General features: G+C 31.2%; 1 protein-coding gene and 1 long non-coding RNA gene across 6 annotated transcripts in view; one reads left to right on the forward strand and one right to left on the reverse strand.

Annotated features, from left to right (window-relative positions):
- Positions 1–25170, reverse strand: part of LOC140446047 (zinc finger protein rotund-like) — an 814816-nt gene that overhangs the window by 77311 nt on the left and 712335 nt on the right. Inside the window, exon 1 of one of the 5 annotated variants that reach the window (XM_072538555.1) lies at positions 15405–16397. The exons of the other annotated variants lie outside the window; for them this stretch is intronic. Within the exon in view, the coding sequence (XP_072394656.1) occupies positions 15405–16124 (720 nt within the window). The 5' untranslated portion in view covers positions 16125–16397. Of the gene's footprint in view, positions 1–15404; positions 16398–25170 lie in introns of those variants that run through there. 5 annotated transcript variants of the gene reach the window in all.
- Positions 1440–2304, forward strand: LOC140447043 (uncharacterized). The gene is made up of 3 exons (XR_011951559.1): positions 1440–1714; positions 1869–1991; positions 2055–2304. It is a non-coding gene; the product is annotated as an uncharacterized lncRNA (long non-coding RNA).

Consider the following 25170-nt stretch of genomic DNA (forward strand, 5'->3'; position numbering starts at 1 on the left):
TTTGCTATACAATCATAGTCCTGCTCTAATGAACCTGACGTTGTAAAATGTATTAAATTAGCACGCCTTCGATGGATAGGACATGTAATTAGGCGAGATGAAGATGCAACGAACAGAAAAATTTTCGACCGAAGAGGACCAGTGGGAAGACGAGCCAGAGGAAGACCAAAACTTAGGTATCAAGATAACATAGAGGATGATCTTAAATCCATCGGAGTTAAAGCATGGAGAAGAGTTGCCAGAGACAGGGGCGAATAGAAGATTGTTCTGAAGAAGGCTTTGGATCATAACGAGCTGATATGCCACAGATGATTTCACATCAATAAAGAAAAGTTTGTGTAGAACTGTTGTTCTTCGCAAAAATCATTTAAACAAGTTTAAACACGATAAAAACGTTAATAAGGCATAAAATAAAATTCAAAAAAATGAGTTTTTATCTAAAACGAAAAAATATATAAAACTCTGAGTGTCCGGTTAATTTTGCACTTAAGTGTATTTTTGCAATAATTGAGCAATGGTATAATAATAAAAAATGACGTTTAATATTTTGCATATTTTGTTCATTAACTTTTCTCTAGTCTATAAACTACTTGGGTAAAAAATATGAAAGACTAAGTAATTATATAAATAACAAGTACCTAAATGAATTAAAATAGACAACGTAACAAATGATATTTATACCAAATAAATACGATAAAATATGAAATAAACAGAGACTTATTCTATACAGAATAGTATTTTTAAACATTCTCATGCTTTTTCAATTTTAGTAAGTCTTCAGTAATTCCAAATTTATTTTTAGAATTTTCTGACTACACCACTGTTGCCCCAATGCTCAACTCTCAACTGTTGACAATATTGTGAAGACAAGAGACATAAAAAATTATATTGTGCTACAATTTTTTCCTAACGTTTTCTTTTGTTTTCTTCATCTCTTGCTATTATTTTTGCCCCTGTAGGGCACTGTAGATTAAATTAGTTTTTGACTACTTTTTAATCCCCCTCTTTGTATGTAGTCCGGTCTTTATTATAATTACAGGGGTGAAGACTTGTATGTACAATAATTTTAAGTGTATCGCTACGCAGTGACACAATAGTTGAAGCATTCTCGAACATATTTATTTCTCAGGCTTTAGTGGTTTAAAAATGCAGATATTTACTTTTGTCATTAATATATCAACACTTCACGAATTTAATATATCGACACTATTAATATCGAAAACGATTTAAAAGTAACAACTAATTATACACAAAAAATAAAATTTGAAATCGACTTCTGAGCTGTAAACGATCAATAAAGCTTTTTGAATTAAAAACGCCAAGAAAATAGTTCAGAAAAAGATTATTATAACTTTCTTTTTTTTGTCATTATTTGTACAGTTCGTTCGCTGTATCTTTGCACATGTATGAAATTATTCACGAACTATTTTTAAATTTTGTCTCATTTCTACTCACCGAATATAAAATGTTGAAATTAAGCCGCTTGTCCAACATTTAATAATACATCAGACAAAGACAGTAATATAACAACAGTCTGTGATAAATTCTCATCATTGAACCTGCTTATTGTCAACTTCACAGCGTTGTGGTGTTTACAAAAATTATATTCATATTGTTTAATTTTCCATTACATTTTCGTGCCTTGAGTTTATAAATTTTCTCAAAAAGAGTTGTTATAACGACTAACTGTTCACTTAGTATTGGATTCCTTGATGTAAGTATAAATTTTGCAGTTAAATTTTCTTACCTTTAATTTGACGAATCATTTTTGAATCTGGCTAAAATTCTGTGTGATATAAAACATTATTTGTTGTCATAAATATCAAACAAATATCAAACAGAATATTTTTCAAGGTTTTTATTTTTAGAATATGCCTGGAAATACATTAAATTCTCAATCCCAGCAACTTGTGCTGAATTTGTATGAATATTTTGAGTTGGAAAAAAGGAACAGAGGACCCTTATTGGCATCTTTGGCTTGTATTCAAGAGGTATTGTAATGAATTGTATGTTGTTTAATAATTTACTTATCATGAAATTGTTTTTAATTTAAGAGGGTACCTGCTGCCTTGAAAATATCACGGCGTACAGTATGTACAATTAAAAAACGAAAAGAAAGCAATCCTTTCAAGTCCAGGCAAATGTAGACGTCGCGTCGTCGTAAAAGCTGATCTGCCTAAAGGAACTAAAATGGCAATACAAAACACTGTGTACAATATGTACCTACAAAGTAAGTATAAGTTGATATTGTACAAAATAAAAACGATTTGGTTTATACTCCAGCCAATAGATGTTTCACATCAAAATTATCACATCTAATGAAAAAAGTTTCACTGTTATTACTAGTTTTTGTTTAGAAAAGCATGTTAGTCTACAAAGTTTGAAATGTGAATTAGAGGAAAAATAAGTTGTTAATATGGGAAAAACATCCTTGAGTATTGTACTGAGAGATATAGGATTTAAATATAAAAATGATGACAATCGAAGATCATTATTTCAACGAACCAATATTGCCGCTTTAAGAGCAAAATTCTTTCGTAAGTACTTTGAAAACGTGGAAAGTGTGCATCCAAGAGAACTTGTTTTTTTTCGTGAAACATGGATTTATTTAAAAGGAAATAAAACAACTTCCTGGCAAGACACTAGTAGCAAAAGTGTATGTAAACCAGAAGGTTTTGACGGTAAACGTTTCATAATTGTTCACGCTGGTTCTTCTAAAGGATTTGTTTCTGAAGCAAGTTTATTGTTTTGTTCTAAAGTCTAAACATATTGATTACCATGGAGAAATGAACAACGACATTTTTACTAAGTGGATAAGGACACAAGTAATTCCCAATTTAGAAGAACCATCGTTGATTGTAATGGATAATGCTCCATATCATAGTGTTCTTTTAGAAAAGCAACCTACCACTGCTTCAAAGAAAGATGAAATTATTACCTGGCTGACAATAAATAACATCCAATTTGACCCAAAATTTACAAAACCTGAATTATTACAAGTTGCAAAAATGAATAAAAAAGAAAATGTGTATGTTACTAAGAGAGCATGGTCATGAAATGTTGAAACTACCTCCTTATCTTTGCGAATTCAACGCTATTGAATTAATTTGGGCAAATTGCAAGTCATATTACAATAAGCATATTGGTAGTGACGGCTATTCTGATAGTGCTGTTATAAATATGTGGAAAGAGGAGCTTAATCAATGGAATGGAGACATTTGGGAAAAATGTGTACGACATACTCACGAAATTATTCAAAAGTAGTGTGTCCGAGAGCAAAATATGGTTGATATTGATATTCAACCCAACAAATAAATCCTAGAGATAGCTCGGATTCTGAAAGTGACGGAAATATATAATTTTGATATTTTGTTTTTTTTTTTTTAATTTATTTTAATAATTTAGTCATTTAGTCATATTTGTGGAAATAGGTTGTAACAAAGTAATTGATCCATTTTTTAGGCTAAAACAATGAAACCTTTTACACATAACTTTCCACACTTTATTTTGGAAACTACAGAGAAGTTCGAAACATAAGTAAAAAAATTGATAAAAACTAGCTAGTATAAAAAATAAATACTAAGTCTCTAGGTATGCGACATAAGGAAAGTCGTATTATTTTAGTCTAACAGATTGAGCACTAATTTGTAACACACTTTAAGTTTTCTACAAATTAATGCATTTTCGAAATTTTTCTTTTTCCATTGTTTTTATTGTTTTGTTTTGTAAAGTTTAATTAATTTTTTTTGTGCTAGAACTTAGTTCGACCAGCATGTACAAGAGTTTTTGATCTTTTAGGGCATTTTCTTATGCTTAAGCTTAAAAATTGAATGTCATATGTATACGATGTAAATGTTTAATATTGTATTTTGAATGAAAACTTTTTTTCATCCAGTAACTGGCTTCGGCTGTTGGATGCTTTAATGTATAAATAAATAAATAAATATGAGAATTTAAGCTGTTTGATCTTGGGTCCATCTTTCTCGACTACAGTATTTCAAATAGATCTTTTCCAATAATCATAACGTTGAATATGTAGAAAATTCAAAATTATACAACTATGATGTGCAAAGATACAGCGAACGGAGTGTATCTATCAAAATTGTATTTTTTTGGTTTACTTCCTTGCATGTTCATCACTTTTTCTTATGTTTAGGTTAAAGTTATCTGCATAAACTCCACTAATTATACATGTTAATTAGTTTGTTAATTAATTATCTATTTTTCATATTAATTTCTTTTAACTTAGTCAGATTCTTCTTCTTTCTTCAATCTAGAATCGAGGTTACTATTGATTTTGTTTAGCTGTTTGTGTTGTTTAATGTAATATATTGCTGCCCATGATAAATATCACACTTGACTTCGTAAGATGACATTATAAAATCAATTGCGTCTTTCGTAAAGTTTTTAAACCGAGCACCTCCTCTGCAGTCCAATAATCCCTGTCATGTTGCTAATCACTGACCAAATAAATAAAATATGCAAATTTAAACACAGCATTAGTTATCTGAGCAGCCTCGTCCGTTGAGGTTTTGATAGACAGCTAAACATTTTTAAAATATATCCCCTCGGGCAATTGGCCGACCCACGATTTAGCCGACCGAGTATGAGGTTCCTAAATTACCGGGCAATTTTTAAGCGATCAGACAAGTCATGTATTAATTTAAAGAAAAAAAAAACAGATTTCAAGATTAGATTGTTTCAGAGTTAGAAGACCTTGAAAAGTATCGAGAAATGAGATAATTATTCTTTCTGGCGTTGGTTGGTAAATGTGATTAAAATCATTAAAATGATATACTGGTCGGTGTTTCTTGAACAAAATAGTTAATCTGGTTTATTCCCGCGTCTTTCAGTCAGTATGCGCCGCTTGCTTTACCTTAACCTTAACATACGCAAATACCTTCACATTTTTTCTTGTTAATAAGAGCAGCTATTTGTATATAACCGGGTAATATATTTATATTGTCTATAAAATAATTGGAAAATGGAATAAATTTAAAATTTAAATATTTAATAATGGGTTTTCAAATTATTGCGATTTATTATTACGTCGACATTTTTCATGTTTTATTTTTGTGTGATAATTTGCATTAATATTAATGTTTTCAACTGACACTTATAGTTTTGCAAACCTTTGCAAACAAAGTAACGTATAAAAAGAAACACTAATGTGTAGCTTATACGGAGAATTTGCACAGAAGGAATAAAAGAACATATTAAGATTAGAAAATGTTGTCAAGAAAAGTGACTGGAAATTTACGAATAGAAAACAAATACATAGTAATGAATATACACAGTGAAAACAGATGTAAAAGCACACAATTTCGCACACACCAAGAGAAAGAGAGAGAAACAAAAGAGAGAGAGGGTGAGGGAAAGGGTGATGGTGGAGGGCGAGGGAGAGGGAGAGGCTGACGGAGTGACAGAGAGAGACAAAGTACTTACAAAAATGCTATCACAATAATATCTAGAAGAACAGAGCAAATATTATACAGAAAAGTAAATGGATTTGTGATTTTACACTATGTCTATTGTGCAATGTATAATATAGCATCAATAAATGATTAGTAAAGTGATCTGGACAGTCAAAAGACCGATGTTTTCGAGTCCAGAAAAAAAAGTCGATGCCAAAAATGGAGTTGGACAGCTGGACTTTACCGGAGAAGACAAAAAGCGGGTTTTAGCCGACAACTAATAATCGCGGAAGCTTTTCCAAGCATTATAGAAGCATGAAATTACATTTTATCAAAGACTAACATGAGAAATATACTTAATTGAAAAATAAACGTTGAGACTTTGGCTACAGGATCTCAATTACGAATCGCTTATTTCTTAAAATAACTGATGATCAAACACATATAAAGATGTATAAATAAGAGTCAGTCATCCTAAAACTTAGGAAATAGTCCTACAATATTTTAAGCATTTGACCAACATATCTGTTACCATTAACAGACAAATTACACCAAGGACTTTGAACTCTACAACTTCTGAGTCAATAACAGCAAGAAACTGCAAATACTTATACAACTTGGCAAGCACCACTTACTGATAACCAGATTGCTAATAGTCCAGCTAGGCTAGTACTTCTTTTAACGGTGCTGCATTATAGCAAAAAGCCTCAGAGTGGAGGATTTCCGATAATGAGAAAATGAAGTTAGTACACTCTACTGGGAAACTATTCGTAGAGCTTAAAATATTTAAAATAAGAATAATCACAGGTGTTCTGGAGAAATGGAGAAAGTGGATATAACATATAAGTATAGATTCTACGAAAATATATAAGAAGCAACTGTAACGGCAGTTACTTCCTTTATATCACTATTTCGACTAACCATATATGTAGGATTTAATAAAAGATCTTTTATGTCACAAGGTGGAAAGGTCTATGAAACTGACAATTCTTAAACTAACGTTCTAACAAACAAACACAAAAAAAAGGAAACGGACAGTAAGATCTAAGAGCTTCTAGTTAAACTACTCTTCAATAAATATTTTGCAAATAACCCACGAGCTTAAATATTCAAATGACCGAAAACTTCATTCCAATGTCCTTTAATGAAGTCGTTTTTCATAGTATCCCAAAAAAAACCAATGTATATCAAACAGAGCAGATACGTTCTACAACAAATTGCTTTCAAAAGTGGTTAGTTATATGAAAACATGTGTAGATTGTTAAAAATATATTTTTTTCTCGGAATTATTGGAGATCGTATTAAACATAACAAAAATGTCATAGATGCTGACAGCATTTTTAGCTTGTGTAGGTCATTATTAATAGTCATTACTGATTGGGTGGCTATTGGTTGACACTATGAAATGTTTTTTAAACATAGACAATGTTAATTTTTTGTATAAAAATAGATACTAATATCATTGATTATATACAAAGTTAAGACGAAAGTTAATATATATTCATAACCAGACATTTTTAATTATATGCCACATTCGGTTATTTGTTCTCTATTAAAATTATATAATGAGAATCAGAAAGATGTGATTGTGTGCCATCCCAGAATGATCTAGTTTTTTTGATATTGATATGTAATAGAGTTCTTGCGGCAATTCATGCGTTCTTCACGGTCTGCGTAATTTCAAAAGACTGAATTCTTCTAAATATGAAGACAATTCTAAACGTAAGAATCGATATTCTTGGATAGGAAAAGAGAACATGTGTCCATTTTTTAGAATCTGTTAAATGAACAATAACAAGAATTCCAAGGTGCTTTGAACGAATTATAGGTTCAAAGCTAGTGTCAGCTTGAAAAAAAAAAAAACTAAATGTAACCGAAGAAGTAAGTCTCAGGATGACACAGTTAAGCAGGAAGAAGATAATGATCAGACTTCTCTGGAAAGCCTTAAAAAGAGTCAAAAGAAAGATAATGAATAAGTCATACGAGAATGGCTTAAAAATGGAGTAAGAGCTATTCGATAGAAAACAACCAAACAAGTCCTGGGCTCAATAGGTAACTCTGTATCTTTCCAATGGTCTAATATATCAAAAGTGTGTAAAATCCCGATGGTGTAAGTACAGTTCAACAATTGGTACTGCCAAAATCACACATTAAAAGTGCGTTGCAAGTATTTCATAACAGCGTTTCCGAAAGACATATTTTGGAGTCAAAAGAACGCTTACCAGAGTTCGAGACAAGTTGTATTGGATCAATTATCGCCGAGATGTAGAAGACGACGAAGATGTAACGACTTACAGTGGATATGCTCAGTCCACTTCCGATGACAAAGAGAGGAAACAAGTACTTAATGGTTCTAATGGATTATTTTTCAAAATGGCCTGAAATTGCACCCCTTCCCTATCAAGAAGCGACTACAACAGCAGGAGAATTCATAACAATATTTTAAACAGATCGAATATAAAACTTTTGGAGAGAGTAATTAAAAAAAAAGAAACAAAAAGAATTAAAAAAAATTGTTTAAAGAGCCAAAAATAAGCTTATCCATAAAAATCCAAAGAAATAAGATATTTAGGGCATATACAGAGGTTGATAAAGAAAACGACAAAAATGGTTTTCGCTCGAAAATCGATAAAGAAGAGGCAGATGGCAAACACAATGGTTAGATAATGATACGAAAATATAAAAAGAATTAAAATAGACGACAGCTTTATAAATAAATACTGTAATATATGTATAAATATTGTCCAGCTGTTACAATTTTTCGTAATTGTTTATTTCGCATTCTATTCAATTATGATTAGTGCGTTTTTGTAATTTCTTAATCCAATGATCTAAGCGATAATAATCTTTCACTATGAATTGTTTCTACTTTATTGCCTATTCTTTATGTGCATACTAGCACTATGCACATCATACCATACTATGGCCGTATATTATGGTGTTTATATTTGATGGTTATATTCATCTCAATTGGTAGTAAATGATAATTGTATACATCTTAGTGCACTGCAGGGTAGATCTAGATTATTTTTATTTAAGTTATGGCTTCAACAAAATATCAGAAGAGCTCATAGTTCAATAACAACGCAATCATGAATAATTCCATCAAATTCTCACATAAACACTTGGTAAATACATGGGTAAATAGTGGAGAAAAAAAATCAACTAGACTATTATTGAATATTTTTTAGTTCCAGTAGAAAGGGAGTTAGAGGAATCTTTCTATTTCCATATCAAGAAAAAAAAGCTAAACACACAATAGTGGAAAATTAGATTAAAGGTTAACATATGACTCGTTTCGAAATAGTTATATTAAATAATTTCCTAAATTAATAACAATTTTTAAGGATTGTTTCTTTTAATTAGACAAGGTAATTTCCACGGCATATGTTTATTATTTTTAATATATTCCACTGATGCAAATCAGTATATTATTTACTTAATTCGAACATATCTCGTATGTTTTCGGAGGTCATTTTTGCTAAGATACTCCTTATACCTTTTGTTACTAATGGAATGGTTAATTTTAATTGTTACGAAATAATGCATGATCTTTATTCAAGGCCGCCCTCTAAGAAAGAGCCATTATGTAAATCCTCTTCCTCGTCTACAAACAAAATATGATTAATAATGTTTTCGTTTGTTGTAACACTTTTGGTACTCGTTTTGTGGTCCGTTGATGATGGTAATGATCACGCAGATGATGACTATAAATTATTTTTAAAATATTATCAGCACTTCTGACGTATATTTCTTATTTTGATGGAACGTTGATGACTTTTACATTATATACCTTCGCAACAATTGAATTTTTGGAAAATAATAAACAAGTATAAATTAGAATTAAAACATTTTGCGTTATAAAAACTGAAACGTATTAATCAGCATATAATATTTCAGGCTTCATAAATAGTTACCTCCGTTGCAATGTATTTATTGGAAGAAGTACTTATTCCTCCTCCTAAGTGCCTTCTCTGTTTAGGTTGAATATAGCAAATTTCTCTCTGTTCTGGGCTTGATGAATTAATTCATTTCCTTTTGTGTGGGTCCAATCTCTGATGTTTCGTAGCCAAGATTTTTTCTTTCGTCCTATGCCCCTTTTACCTTCAATGTTGCCTTCTATTATTACCTGTACCTGGAGCTGCTCAAATTCCCTATGGCGCATTATGTGTCGTAGATATGAACGTCTTTCTAATTTTGATAGTATTGACCAGATGAGGGCGTGTGTTCATTGCTCTCAGTACTTCTTCATTCGTAGTTCTGCTGGTCCAGCTTATTCTTAGCATTCGGCGGTACATCCACATTTCAAATGAATTTAATTTGTTGACGTCATACTGTTTTACTGTCCAGGTCTTGCAGCCATATAGTAATAGAGACCACACATTACACTTTAGTGTTCTCAATCTTATTGATACTGATGGCTTGGGGTTACAGAGCATTTTACGCATATAAGTACTTATTAATATGATAAAATTATAATAAGGAAATCAAACATTCTAAAAGTCCTCCCTCTCTTACTTTTTCGTTATTTGCGTCTATCTCGGCCCATCATGTTAATTTATATCACGTGACAAGTTGTGAACTTTATCTTCTTCGTTTGTAACTACATGGTTTCTAATGTATAATTATGTTATTCCATATTTCGTCTTTCTGTCTTAGCCTAGTGTGCCTAGCACATTTCAATTGAAGTTTTGCTACTTGAGTTGAAACATCTTGTAACTTGGTTTTCAAATGGTACAAATCCAGCTATTTCTTTTCTATTTGATATTCAGCATTCGCCTTTTTACAAATCGTTGTTTTCGCTATCTTCTTTTAGTTGTCTTTCGTAAACTCCCATCCCAACATATTGTTTTGAAAATATAGGTCCAGCGTGGTATATAAAATAAACATAAACGTGTATTGTAGTTCGGTATATACCCCATATTTATATTGAATATATAATCAGTATTTAAATCATATAAAAATCAAGATAAGTCCAATATTTACATAATTTTTTATAGTAGTTTTGAAGCCATTTTCTCATGACATCTTAATGAAATTTACTACTTTTATTGGGAATAAGCCATACATAAGGAATTTTCGACTATAGACGGAAGGGAATAGAAAAACTAAGAATGGGATTCTGTAACTTACACAAAAAATAATAAGAGGAAAGTAACAATACCACACACAAAAAAATTATTGGAAAAACTTAAAGCGATAGGAAATAAATTCAACATTTGATTAATATTTAAAACAACAACCAAATTGAGATATATTTTATCTAATACTAAACCTAACCATGAACAAGAAAGAACAAAAAACTGTGTTTATAAAATACCTTGTGAATGCGAAAATGTTTATTTAGGTAAAACACTAAGACCATTCAATATTAGAATAAGTGAACATCAATCTTATATCAAAAAGAGAGAATTTAATAAATCTTAAATATGTAAAAATGCATGGGAACATGAACATAGAGTTGAATAGAAAGATTCAAGTATAGTCCTTAAAGAAACGAAAAGAAGATTGCAAAAATAGAAAAATCAAAGAAGCGGCTCTGATTATATTAAATGAAATCGATCGTGTGAAATTCCTCGACAAAACGCAGTAGGATCTGGTTACCAATATTAAAAAAAGAAATCCATAAAAAGAAAATAAGTCAAAACCATATCGAGGATACATCATTTATGTTTCAAAATATCATAAAAAAATCAGAGTTTGGTGTTAATATTGAGAGTAATTTCGGGATAGTATCATGAGGTTTTTCCTCATGATTTGCTATTGGATCAATTAAAGAATTTTACTGTAATCATCGCGTGTGGTTGCCTTTTTAAAGACAAATCATATGCTACTATTTTTTTGGCGGGTATTCATAAATTAAAATTAATTTTATATAATCGAATGAACTATCTTCCAATAAAGCCGTCCCAGGAACGCAACTCAAAAATATTGACAATATCATTTTAAAATCATCTACTTTAAAATATATAACATATGTTTGAATTGTGAATATGAATGAGTCAGATAAATATAAATTATTAAAAGAATTTTTACCAAGTAAAAAAAAAATAAAATTTGTTTAATTTATTAATGCTTTATATTTTGAAAACGATTTCCGAAGTAGAAATCGAAAAGTCAAATAAACTAATTTTAAAGTAACATTGTGGCTTATTCTCAATAAAAATAGTAAATTTTTATAGCAGCTTTTCGATCTTTCTCTATAATATGTCAATAATATCACCGAAGTTAAACAAATATTTACCTCAGCCTTTTTTATTTATTTTTATATTGTTTCTATTAAAACTTTTGGGAATATTTATAAATTTCATTGTTTCTACAATATTTTTCTCCATATTGAAACGCAATTAGGTATATGTTGCCAAACTGATAGCTTTTTTTGCAAAAATTAGTGGTTTTTATTTGATTATTAATACAAAAAAATTTGTTACCAAGGCCTACTTTTTGAAAAGTTTTAAATTAATATTCAAACAATATTGAAAAATATATATGGTCAACATAAACCAAATTATTCCAATATTGGTGTTCTTTGAAATGTAAATATTGTGATAAGTTTTGCAAATATGGCTTTAATATAACAAAGACGTTCTTGGGTCTATGTTGATGTAGCTTCTTGGGCCAATAATAATTTTTGTTCTAGGTAGATTTTGAAAAGTCCACATTTATTGTTGGTCCAATACATAGAAATTAGATGTTATTGGACCAATTAGTTTCTATTTCTTGGGATGTTTGAGAGTTGTGTCTTACAGCGAGTAGGACACACTGAATAAAAGCCTCTAAGTTTTAGGGGGGTATTTTTTATTCGTCAGTATAGAAGATGGTTTACTAAATGCTACCAGCTAGTTTTCTACTTCATTTTTACTTCTTCGGTCTGATTTTCTTAGCTTAGTTTTGTGATTTGCTCTAAGGTATATGATCTATTAAGTATCCTATGTTATTTTGTTCTATAGCGCATTAACTAAAACATTAGCAAGAGTATTGGAAAAATAATTGACGGAAAAAATAACGAAACACAATATATTAAGAAATAATCAGTATACTCGGTTCGCTATTCCCAGTCCGAACTGTCTAGTGAATTTACTAATTATTTTTTTGTGAAGTTAGTTACTTTTTGACAGACTAAAAGTGGCTAGAAATTACAACCAAGCACACGTACTCATAGCCAATATTAATAGTAAACAAACTAAATAGTAAATAAAATAGAACTTTGCGAATTACCGACAATCAATATTTATTTATCTGCACCATATAATAAATAGTTATGTTAAATTATAACAACTAAAATATATTTTTTAAATATATACTACCCAAAATTTGATGGGTTTAGTATACACTTCCACTATTTAGAATAATTCTTCTTTTTTTAAAGAAAGAAGTCTGCAATAGTAGGATACTTGAGCTATTAATACTGAGAAGTAGGAATTGTTGTGTTGTAGGTTTCCGACAATGTATCTGTCAAAATATGCCCGAGCTAAGCGAATGGAGTTTACAACTATCACACCAGGAATAAAATCACTCACAGCGCTAAATATACAAAAATATTAAATATGGTAGAGATCAAAAAGACAAATGAACAAGATTAAAGTAATAATTATTCCAGTCGATAGTATGTAATGAATAATGCTGATTTTTTATTTGAAAAAATTGATATTAGTTAAAAAATGGGATATAAACAGAAAATAAATGATAAATCATGAGAAAGTTGGCATCTACACAATCTTAATTGTCTTATTTTTGTTATTTTGGCTTTAAAAAGTTAACTTGTAAAAATAATTTATATTAAAATTACAAAGGGCATAAGAACATCATAAAAATATTTAGGACAAAGAACCAATATTGTAACAATAGGTGTTTTGTTAGAGTTTGTTAAACTTCTTCACTATATCTGTATTCACACTTCATAAAGCTAAATATTTCCCTACTATCATAGATATATCACTTTTTGGCAAATTGTTAATTGCAATAATTAATTATTGATGCTTTGAAGTAACAAAAAGGCATAGTTTATCTTGAAGTCTTCCAAACATGATAATATGTCATAATTTATAAGAAATATATTATAAGGAAGTATAGAAATCCACTGTTAATTTTTACCAATATTCCTATAGTCAAATTCTTATTACAGCACCTATCATTTATGCATTATACCACAGCACTGTTTTTATTGAAAATAATAAATCAACGGAAATATTCCTATTATTAATTTTTATTTACCACTTTCATAATATACGTTCAGTTACACAAAAGCGCAACAAGTGCCCAGTTACAAAGTTAGGAAATCACTAAAAACCATTAAACAAATAAACTTTTAAATCTGCGTTCATTTTTAAAATCATTTGGTTACTTTTTTGAACAATATTGCAGAAATTTATAATAGGTTAAAACTTAGCGACAAACTTTAAATAAAAAGAAAAATATGAACTTTTTTTATTTTCTACTCCAAATTTTTAATGTTATTTATATAGATTCAGATGACTAATTTAGACAAATTAATATTTAATTTAAAATGCTCCAATACAAAAACTAAACAGTTTTTATAATGAAAATATACAATTACGTAAATTAAATACTAAACACTAGATAACTACACAGCTAACTCAAACAGAGAAAGAAAAGAAGAATATAATTACTGAACGTTACTTTTATGCATAGAGAAATTAGCCCCAATTCAAAAGAATAGAAAATATTGGCGAAATAGCTCATCCTTAGTAACTCAAGAAAATAAATATTCTATGTAAGGAAAGCTCCTAAAGTTATAGACTAAATGTGGAGAAATAAATTGGATGATGTAAACTTGTAAACATTAAGTGGTGAAATAAAAAAACAAACAATATTAGAAATAAATAGAAATACAAGCCATATTAAAGAGAGAAATGTTATATACATGAAAATGATAGATTGTCGAATAATAGATAAATATCAGACATTTCTAAAAGAAAGAAAGGAGGAAAATAGGTCGGCCGAGCAAAATTGATACTCTAATGACCTAATGCAGGAAAAAATTTGGAGTAAAAAATGTTATTATTGCGGGTATGTTGTTTTATTTAATTTATTAAAATTTAAGCCATTTCATAATGCTTATGGAACACACATAATTTTTTCTAAAAGATCGCGCAGAAACGTTATGCATACAACAAATACCTATCGGATATTTTTTTATATATATATGGTCTACAGAAAAACTGCAAATATTCTTTTAAAAATACTTGCATATATTATAAGCCTCATTAGTAAACTTTTACATTCCTAGCAAATTCAAAGAAGGTTCACGGTATACTTTAAAGTTACCAATTCACAGAAAGTTTGAGCGGGGTTACATTTTTGTCTTTACTAAAAGTATAACAACAAGCTTCTGTTGTTAAGAATGATGATAATTAGCTTTTTCTAAAAATGAGTCGTTAATAAATCTTGTACTTATTTGATAAAATAAATTTTTGAATGATTTAAGCAAAACTTAAGGCTTATTTTTTATTTACTGTACTTTTTTTAGTTTATAATGTGTGGCAAGCTTCTATATAAATGACGTTTATTACTCTATTTGCAATTATCTTTTAAATTTCATAGCTATTTAAAAATTACTACTATCTTTTTTTATTATGTTAAAAAAACTATTAAAACTAACATTAAAAAGTTTTTTTAATATTTTTTTTAATTTTTAATAAAAGTAAATACACCTAGAACATATATTAAATATATATGTATTAAATAATTATATTTTATTATTATTTTATCATTTCCATATTTTAGACTAAAAACATTATATAATTGTACAAAGTTTTTTATAGCCAATTTTGACTAAATATTGAAAAGCACTGTTAAATATAATAAATTTAATTTATATTAAAATATAAAATAAATGTTGTACAGAAATGATTATTTTTTGAGTAGATTGCGAAGAGATCAATCGTCTACATCAAATATTGAAAATAAAAAATTCCTTAAAGGGTAGAGAGTTTTACATTGTCAGATAAGAAAATCTGGAAAACCTACCTTTTCTTCTTGAAAGTTTTCACCGACGGATATGGGGGTGGGTGGCGTGGAGGGTGTCGTCCCCCGATCCTCGTCGTTCCCTCTTTCCAGCGACCTTGAACTTTCCGACCTCAAATTCTCCAAATGCGCTTTGTACTCCCGAAATTTCAAGTCATTTAAGTCCCTATTAACGTCTCTATTAAAATCTCTACTAATATCACTATGTCTCATATCACTGCCGTCAAGCCTCAGTCTATCCGTCAATCTGTCGTTAGTGTATCCCATTCTTTCGTTGTTTAAATTCCTGTCTATAGAATTTAAATTTCTGTCCATCAAAGCGCGGTCATTCATCAAGCTCGATCTATCATTGTAATTCCTGTCGGGATTTTGTGAGATATTTAAATTTCTGTCTAAATTCTGCGTAAGACTTCTTTCTAAATTAAGCCTTTCTATACTGAGACTGTGGTCCAAGTTCATGCGTTGTTCTTGCATGGATCTTTCATTCAACAGGCGTTCCAAACTTCTCTCCTGTTGCATTCGCTCCTGTAAAAGTCTGTCCGGGTTTAAACTTAAATTCAACTCGAGACCGTTGGTCATTTGATTACTTCTATCATAACTGCGATCCTGATGGAGATTGAGTCGTAGGTCAACATTTCGATCTCCGAGCCTGTCCCCGAGGGATCGTAACGTGTCGATTGACCGCTGAAGATGGCTATAATTCGTATTATTTTCCAGCAACATCGGAGGATTGTGAAAATCCAATCCCCCTGTGCGGTAATCCAACCTGGACTCCAGTTTCGCTAATTTTTAAATAACTCGACAAAAGTACATAAAACACACTTTTCTACACTCTCCTCTCGAAAAATAAAAGCACTATAGATTATGCGGTGGCGGCGGTGAGTTTGAAAAGTTGCGACCGACGAGAACGCCGCGGCAAAAAAACAAAACAAAAAGGTATGAAAAAAGCTGCGCTCTGATGGATAGTAAAAAGTACACTAACAACATGGCATATAAAAACGTCGGCATCGTTCTCACAGGCAGCATCATCCACGGCACAGCAGACGGCCGGCGGGTGGGGGTAATTTCGAAAGGAGGGGGTAACTATTACGTAATACAATATAACAAGTGAACGTCGTCTGCCTATTCAACTTAGATGGGTGCGTAGTGGGGGGTGAGAACCCAAAAGCGCGCTGGACTTGGATCGTCCTCACCGAGTTAGAAACACGGCTCGGTAGAGCTTTTTTTCAGACGGTGTCGACTGGTTTTTTTACTCTTTGGCGTTTATCGGCACGCTTAGACGGCAAAAAATCTTTTTTGTGAACTTCTGTATTTGGGTTTTGCACTTTTTTGTTTACCGGTAGATAATAGGACTCGATTAGTAGGCATTTATCATTTTTTCATCGCTACCGAATAACATAAAAGCATGTTATTTGGCTGTTTTGTTTTTTAAATTTCCATTTTTTAGCATTGTTTATTATCTTTTTGATGTCTCTAAGCTTTTTTTATTCTTATTACAATTAAAACATGATATTATTTATTACGAACACAGGTAGTGTAATATTTAAATTTCTTTTTTTATAGTCACTAGTTGGAAAAAATATTAACACTTATTTAATGCTATATAAAATGAAAAGAATATTCAAGTTGTAACATATATCTGTTTAAAAAATATATCTTGGGTATTTTTTGGTGTTAAGTTTAGTTTGATTTTTGTTTTGTTTTTAGGTTATCTATTATTTTTTTAATCTCTTGTTTTTGGATATCGATGAATAAGGATCTTTCTAAAAATATTTTCATAATCTAATTAGTTTTGTCTCACTAGTCATACAATTTCTCACAACTGCCTTTTTGACAATACAAGCAAGACGCTAATAGTTATTTTGTCTGGTTTTTATGTACATATTGTTTAAAAGCTGTTCATTTATGTCGTTTTTTTTACTTTTTAAAATTTCAATGGATATAGGACAAATTTTTCAATGGGAAAAAAATAGTTTTAACTAACATTTCGGGACAGAAAGCCATTGTTTAAACACATTTATACGGTTTTTAAATATTTTATTTCTTACCTGTAAATTATTTACATACACAGGTATTTAAAAATGCTTTTTCGATGTTGCTATTCGCTCTGTGCGTAACCATGGTAGGGGTACCTTGAAACGATGCCAGCGTGCGTAGCGGCGAAATTTGACAAAATTGGACCTTTGGATCTTTTTGCACATGAATTTTATCAAAAATTGGTGCAAATACATGTTGCGTATTTAATTGTGCTAATAATAGCAAAAATTTTGAGTGTAGTTTTTATTGGTTTCCAAAGATTACATATAAATTAGAGAAAAGAGAAAGATGGATTCGTGCTATTAATATGAAAAAGTAAATATCACATAATTTCATTATAATGTAATTAAAATAAGAAAAATTTAAATAATTTATCTTAAATGATATTTCATACGGCTTCAAGCTGCAGCCTGCCTGATGACTTTAGCTTTTATATCATAACTTTTACTATTATTGTTTTTAATTACGGGCTCTTCCACATGCAAAAACTTGATTTGCCAGTACTAGATTTTCCCTTTCTTTTCCGTTTGGGGTTGAAAAGATAAATTATGATGAATTTTTAGAAACCCAGTTTTAATACTACATTTATTTTGTGCATAAACTAAAAAAATATAATTAAAAAACTAATTATTAATAATTGTCAATTTCGTATATATTTAACATATTTTAACCTCAAATTGGAAGATCCAAAACTGTCAGATGAAGGCAATAGGTGCCGCGTCAGTCACGCACGGGGTGAAAATAGCGGTTTGATTTTTTTTGAAATGCTGCAAAAGTCCCGGTGGAATGCATATTGCTGTCTTTTTTAAGTTTCTCTAATTAGATTCTTCCTTTGAATTACACATTTTTCTTTTTTTTTGTCGTGTTAGTTGGCTTTAGTTATATTTTTTCTTTATTGTTCTCCATTTTTAAATAGTTCTGTCCAATTTCTGACTTGTCCTTATTCTCATGTTTTTAATAACCAGTTCTTTCCATCTATGTCATTTAAGATCTTCCTTTTAGTGTGTCTGTGTTTGGATTAGTTCTGGTTATGATTTAACTTTATTAATCGGGGAAATAAGTTATATTCGTTGCTTGTGCCCCATCCATCTCAGTCTCTATGCTTTTTATTTCTTTTCTCTTTGTTTGCAATTCTTATTCCCAAATAATATTAAACTTTCTTCAAAATTATTTGTGAGGAAATTGGAATTTTTTATTTTGTCTTTTTAAAGACGAATTACATGCTATGATTAACTGATAAGTTAATTTTATGTAATCGAATGAACTATCTTACAATAAAGTCGTCCCAGGAACGCAACTCAGCAACATTGGCAATATCATTTTAGAGTCGTCTACTTTATATAATATAACGTCTGAATTGTCAATATAAATGAGTCAGATAAAATTAAATTATTAGAAAAATTTTTCACTAAGTAACAAAAAACAAAATTTGTTTAATTTATTTATGTTTGTATTTTGAAAACGATTTCCGGAGTGGAGATTGAAACGTCAATAAACATATTTTAACCTTCAATTGTGGCTTATACCCATTAAAATAGAAATTACTTTAAAATGCCACAAGAACATAGCTTCAGAACAATATTTATATTTTCTGTTGTGTACGTCTCGTTAACTTACTGTCTGTCGATAGTATGCGTTATCTCCAGTAGATTTTCTTGTCCCCTAGCGAAAAGGTCAAGCATTTTCTTATCGTATTCCAGAGTATTCGTATCCAGCCTTAATACCATATTGTATTCATATGAATATCATAGTTCCTTTGATATAAGGCATGCGGCAAGATGTCACTTTTTCGCCAATCCCACTTATATTTTTGTTAATCTGTTTAGCTTTGCTCGAGTGTCTTGGTTTTTAATTTTCTCCAATAATTATTCACGTTCATCATACGTTCATATGTATTTTCGGTGCTGCTGTATGGGGTGGAGGCCTGGACCTTAAAGAAAGAGGTGAGCGATCGACTTGAAGCATTCGAGATGTGGACCTACCGAATAATATTAAAAATAAGTTGGGTAGACCGAATAACAAATGTTGAGGTCCTCAGAAAGATGACAAAGGAAATGGAAATCATGAATACGATTAAGATAAAAAAGTTACAATATCTCGGCCACGTTATGAGAGGGGATAAATATGTGTTGCTACAAACTATAATGCAGGGAAAATACAGGGAAAACGAAGTATTGGAAGAAGACGCATCTCCTGGCTCAAGAATCTTAGAAAGTGGTATAATTGCAGTTCCGTCGACTTGTTCAGAGCTGCAATCTCAAAAGTGAAAATAGCTGTGATGATTACCAACCTCCTTAGAGGAGACGGTACCTAAAGAAGAAGAAGCATAATTATTTACAAAGACATTATGTACTGAATTATACAGATATGATAAAAGATATTTTTTATTAGATCAAATAAAATAGAAATTCCAAGGAATTCCTTTATGTTAACAATTTATGCGGACGACGTAATGCAAGAAATATTACAAGGAAATGCAGTAAAGATTGGAACTATAAAGACAGACTTTTGAGGACCAGATTATAATACTTAACAGGACAAAAACTAAATATCTAGAATATTCTCCTGAAAGTGCACATACTTCTACAACTAAGATAATTTTAAACGGTAACTGATTTTGAAAGTAAATAGTTTTAGATGTTTAGTAGCGGTATTAGAAAGTTAGAAAGGCGAATGATATATTATGCCATAGAAAAATTCAAATGAACCTTGGTACCTATAACTGGTAACTTCTATAAGAGCAGCTATGATATACGGCATTCAATGTAGAGATAATTAAAAAGAAAGGAAAAATAAGAAATATATTTTACAGAACCGACGCGACGCTTAAAACAAGTTATACAAGAGTATTGGTTAAGATGGTAAGAGCACGTTCTATGCTGAAATAAGAGTGTTAAGATTTTGAAAGGGGTAAAAGAGGAAAGGCATAATAGAAGGCTAGTTTAGAATTAGGAATTAGGTTGGGTTAGGTAATAATGTTAAAATAGACATATTATTGACATGACCTCGGAAGGAATTAAAGAAATACATTGAGGGGAACTTAGAAAATAGAGACTCTCTTCGGGAAATGAAACATCGTAAGATACATAAAAGCCAATAGATTAAGATGGGCAGGCCAAGTGGTACGGAGTGATGACGACAGACTGATTAGCAATGTGTTTTGGGAAAGACCAGATGGTAGAAGATCGACAGGAAGGCCTAGAAAAAGGTGGAAAGACGCAGTCAGGGAAGACCTGGAGAAGATGGAAGTAAGGCCATGGGAAATAATAGCACAGGATCGGAATCAATGGAAGGCAATAATAAACGCGGCAAAAACTCACGAAGAGTTGTAAAAGCCAATGATGATGATGATGATTGAGGGGAACTAAAGGAAACTTAGTGTAAATGTGATAGATGCAGAATTCTCCTTGATCACGAGACGAAAATAAGATCTCGACAATTTTAAAGATCCTAATCTATTATCAATGACAATTTTATTATAGAACTGATAGGAATCCATAAAAATAATGAAAATCTAACTATAGAGGGCCAAAGTGACACACAATTTGGATTTAGAAATGCACTGGGAACGAGGGAAGCCCTGTTCGCTGTAAATGTACTTGTGCAAAGGTGCATGGATGTTGATCAGCCAGTATATATGTGTTTCTATTTCTTAGATTACAAAAAAGCCTTCGTAAGGTCAGACATAACCGTCTTATCGAATTACTTGAAAAGAAAAACTTAGATATGAGAGACATCAGGATCATTAGCGCTATCTATTATAATCAGATCGCTGTGGTAAAAGAAGGACAACGTCTTTTCAAATAAAATATGGATTGAGAGGGAAATCAGGCAGGACTGTGTCCTTTCTTCTACTCTGTTCAATTTGTATTCAGAGGAAATAATCCAGGAAGCACTAGAAGAACTAACTATGGGAATAAAAAAAAAATAGCGGACCAATCAATAATATACGGTTTGCCGACGACACTATTTTATTAGCGGAATGTCTTGAGGATTTGCAACAAATGGTTGACAGAGTGGTAGAAGTCAGTGAAGAAGACGAACTGTCCCTAAACACAAAAAAACTTACAAAAGCCCAACAGCGCCAAGAAAACATAACAATACATGGAGAACAAATTAAAAAAGTTGAAAAATATAACTATCTGGGTACAATAATTAACGAAAATAATGAGTACACAGAAGAGATTAAGGCAAGAATAGGACAGGCAAGAAATTCTTTCAACAAACTGAAAAAAGTACTCTGCAGCAGGGACATTTCAATTTCTTTAAGGATAAGACTTCTGAGATGCTACGTGTTCTCTGTATTATTTTATGGGTTGGAGGCTTGGACATTAAAGAAAGATGTTTCGGACAGATTGGAAGGCTTCAAGTTATGGGCCTACAGAAGGATATGAAGAATAAGTTGGGTAGATAGAGTCACGAATATCGAGGTGTTGAGAAGAATGGGAAAAGATAAAGAGGTTTTAAATACAATTAAAGTCAGAAAACTGCAATAACTGGGACATGTCATGAAAGGCGAGCGTTATAACTTACTGCAATTAATAATGCAAGGAAGAATACAGGGTAGAATGAGTCGCGGAAGAAGACGCATCTCCTGGTTAAACAATTCGAGAGCTTGGTTTAACTGCACTTCTGCTGACCTAGTGATTAAAGTTCTACAGTAAGTAGTTTTAAAGTATTATATGACCGGTAGAAATATCTGTTATTTCTACCGGTATGTGCTCTTCCATTCGACTTCTGTCGCTGTTTCACACTTTTTCTGTCTAGTCGGTTATCTCGTATTTGGTGACGATAATTTTTTCTATTTGAACACTTCTGTTTCTCTTTGCATTTATTTTGATTTTCTACACATCACATGCTGTGAAGTGCAGAATTTGGTGTGAGATTAGGTTAATTTCTAGTTTTCTCATTTTTAATTGATGGTGGTTACGAACTCTCCATGTTTAATCTTCTCCCTTTGCTGATAATTTGAGATTTGTTTGTTTTCCTTTTTATTTTTGTTACGACGGTGAACCTAGAATTATGTGGCATGAATGTAGCCTATCTGTAGCCTATTAACAGCGTCGGAAAATTGTATAACTGTTCTGTCCTAGTCTACTTTTGGCTTATTACTCTTGGCTTAATTATTAACGAACTAAAAACCGTACTTCTATCTCAAAATAATTAAATATTGTAATAAAAATTTATATTTATGTTTCCTCAAATTGTCGTAAATAGTATATTAGAAACAGGCAATAAAATACATAAAATTATTTGAAATAAAATGAAAATAAATAAATTAACCATGAGATGAAATTCTCTTTCTATGATTAGTGCGAGTTAAAATATCGGTACGAGTCCACTATAGGCATATTTTATTACCATATTTATGTTATTATGGTCAGTTTCTTTATTACTTACAATTAAAGTTATTCTATTCATAATACGCCGTAAATGACCCCGTCTGTTATTTATTATTTAACAGTGTCTAAAAGAACGTTTAAACGATTTGCGCAGTTAACATGTCGATATACTTTCCTAGAAATGACCATTTTTTTTTATATGTACTTGTGTAAGAGAGCGCTTTAGCGCATATGGCAATATAAACCGAGAATTCTTAATAAAAGCAATGAAAGAATTTAATATACCAACACAACTAATAGAACTGATAAAAGAATCTCTAAAAGTAGAAAGTAGAATCCGGTTACAAAATGAATTAACGGAAACAATATATGTGAAAAAGGGACTACGCCAGTGAGACGCTCTATCATGCATCTTGTTCAACATCGTGCTCGAGAAAATACTGAGGGACACAACAGTCAATACACGAGGAACAATCAATAATAAAAGCGTGCAAATACTAGCATTTGCAGATGATGTTGACATAATCGCAAGATCAAGAAGAGAAATGATAGAGGCATACAACCAAATAAAACGAGCTGCACAAAATAGTGGTCTCAAAATCAATCAGACCAAAACAAAATATATGCAGGTAAGAAAAAACGCAGTAATAAGGCAGCCACAAAATATAACAATAGGAGAATACAACATAGAGGAGGTAAAAAACTTTATATACTTGGGATCCCTAGTCACGTCTGATAATAACGTTACGGAGGAAGTGAAGAGGCGAATATTTATTGCAAATAAATGTTACCATGGCTTAATTAGACACCTAAGATCAGATAACGTCGCAAGAAAGACAAAATGCCAAATATATAAAACCCTAATAAGACCGGTACTCACATATGGCTCAGAAACCTGGACACTTACTAAAAGAGAGGAAACGTTGTTAGCCACCTTCGAAAGAAAAATCTTGCGACACATATATAAGGGCACAAAAGAAAACGGAATATGGCGAAGACGATACAACTCTGAACTATACAAAATATACCAGGATCCGGATATTATAACATTCATCAAAATTGGACGGCTGCGTTGGATAGGACATGTAGAAAGAATGGAAGAAGGCGAAATACCAAACAAAATATTTAAACAGATGCCAGTAGGAAAAAGAACAAGAGGAAGACCGAAACTGAGATACTTAGAACAAATAGAAAATTATATAACAACCTTAAAAATAAAAAACTGGAGAAAAAAAGCACGAAACAGATCGGAATGGAGAAGAATCCTAGAACAGGCCAAGACCCAAAAAGATTTGTCGAGCCAGTGATGATGATGATGATACTTGTGTAAGAGAAATAAATTTGATTTTTATGTACCGAAAAATAACTTTTGATTTTGTACAAACTGAACCATTTGGACATTTCTGTCTATTTTTTATTCTTTCAGAAGTTGTATGTACTCTATCTGTCTTTCTTCTAATTTCAGAATTAGGTATACGTTCTACTCTTGATATACGGCAAGCTCTTCTCAGGTAGTCCATTTCAACCGTGTCAACTTTTTTCTTTCCTTTTACTGTCATTTGCCAACATTCTGCTCCATATGTAAGAATGGGCTCTACAATTACTGTAGATAGTCATTTTAGTTCTCATAGTAGCTTTGTTGGACCAAAGTATCGAATTCAGAATTTGAACACTCGTCCTGCCTTGTTGCACTCTATAGTCTATATCTCGTTCCGTTGTTCCTTTACTGCAGATAATACTTCCCAAATATTTTTATTCGTAGCACCTTTTCATTTGTCTAATTTAAAAATCCGGGTCTTCGTCTTCACTGCCTATTCGCATATATTCTGTTTTAGACATATTCATACTCATCCCCCCTTTTTCGCATTCACCTTTGAGCTTTCTAAGCATATAATCTGCATCTTCTTCACAGCTTGCAATTAGTACTTGATCATCTGCAAAGAACAGCGTTGTCAGATAATGGTTGTTAAGCTTCAACCCCATTCCCGCACATTTTTGTCTCCACTGGTGCAGTGCTTCTTGGATATATATTTTGAATAGGGTGGGGGAAGGACAACATCCTTGTCTCAAGCCTTTTGTTACTGTAAATACCCTTGAGAAAGTATTTCCTGTTTTCCTGTTTATGTTTTGTCTGTTAAAACCGGCAAGTATATTAAAAGTTTTAAAAAAAGGTACATACAATTATGATGAAATCTCCCGAAATCGAAAATTCTGAAGGATATAAAACCTAGAGAGTATAGGTTATGTGCTATAGTCGCTTTTAGTCGAGAATGGAGACCTCTTGCAATACGTATACTGTAGAAATGTCACAACTACAGAAAATTACAAAGAATGACTTATAGCTTTTCAGCCATTAAAAGGTGGAAGTTAAGAATAAGTTTAACTCAGGA

This window comes from Diabrotica undecimpunctata, chromosome 7 (genome assembly GCF_040954645.1).
Source record: "Diabrotica undecimpunctata isolate CICGRU chromosome 7, icDiaUnde3, whole genome shotgun sequence".
In the NCBI taxonomy this organism is placed as follows: domain Eukaryota; kingdom Metazoa; phylum Arthropoda; class Insecta; order Coleoptera; family Chrysomelidae; genus Diabrotica; species Diabrotica undecimpunctata.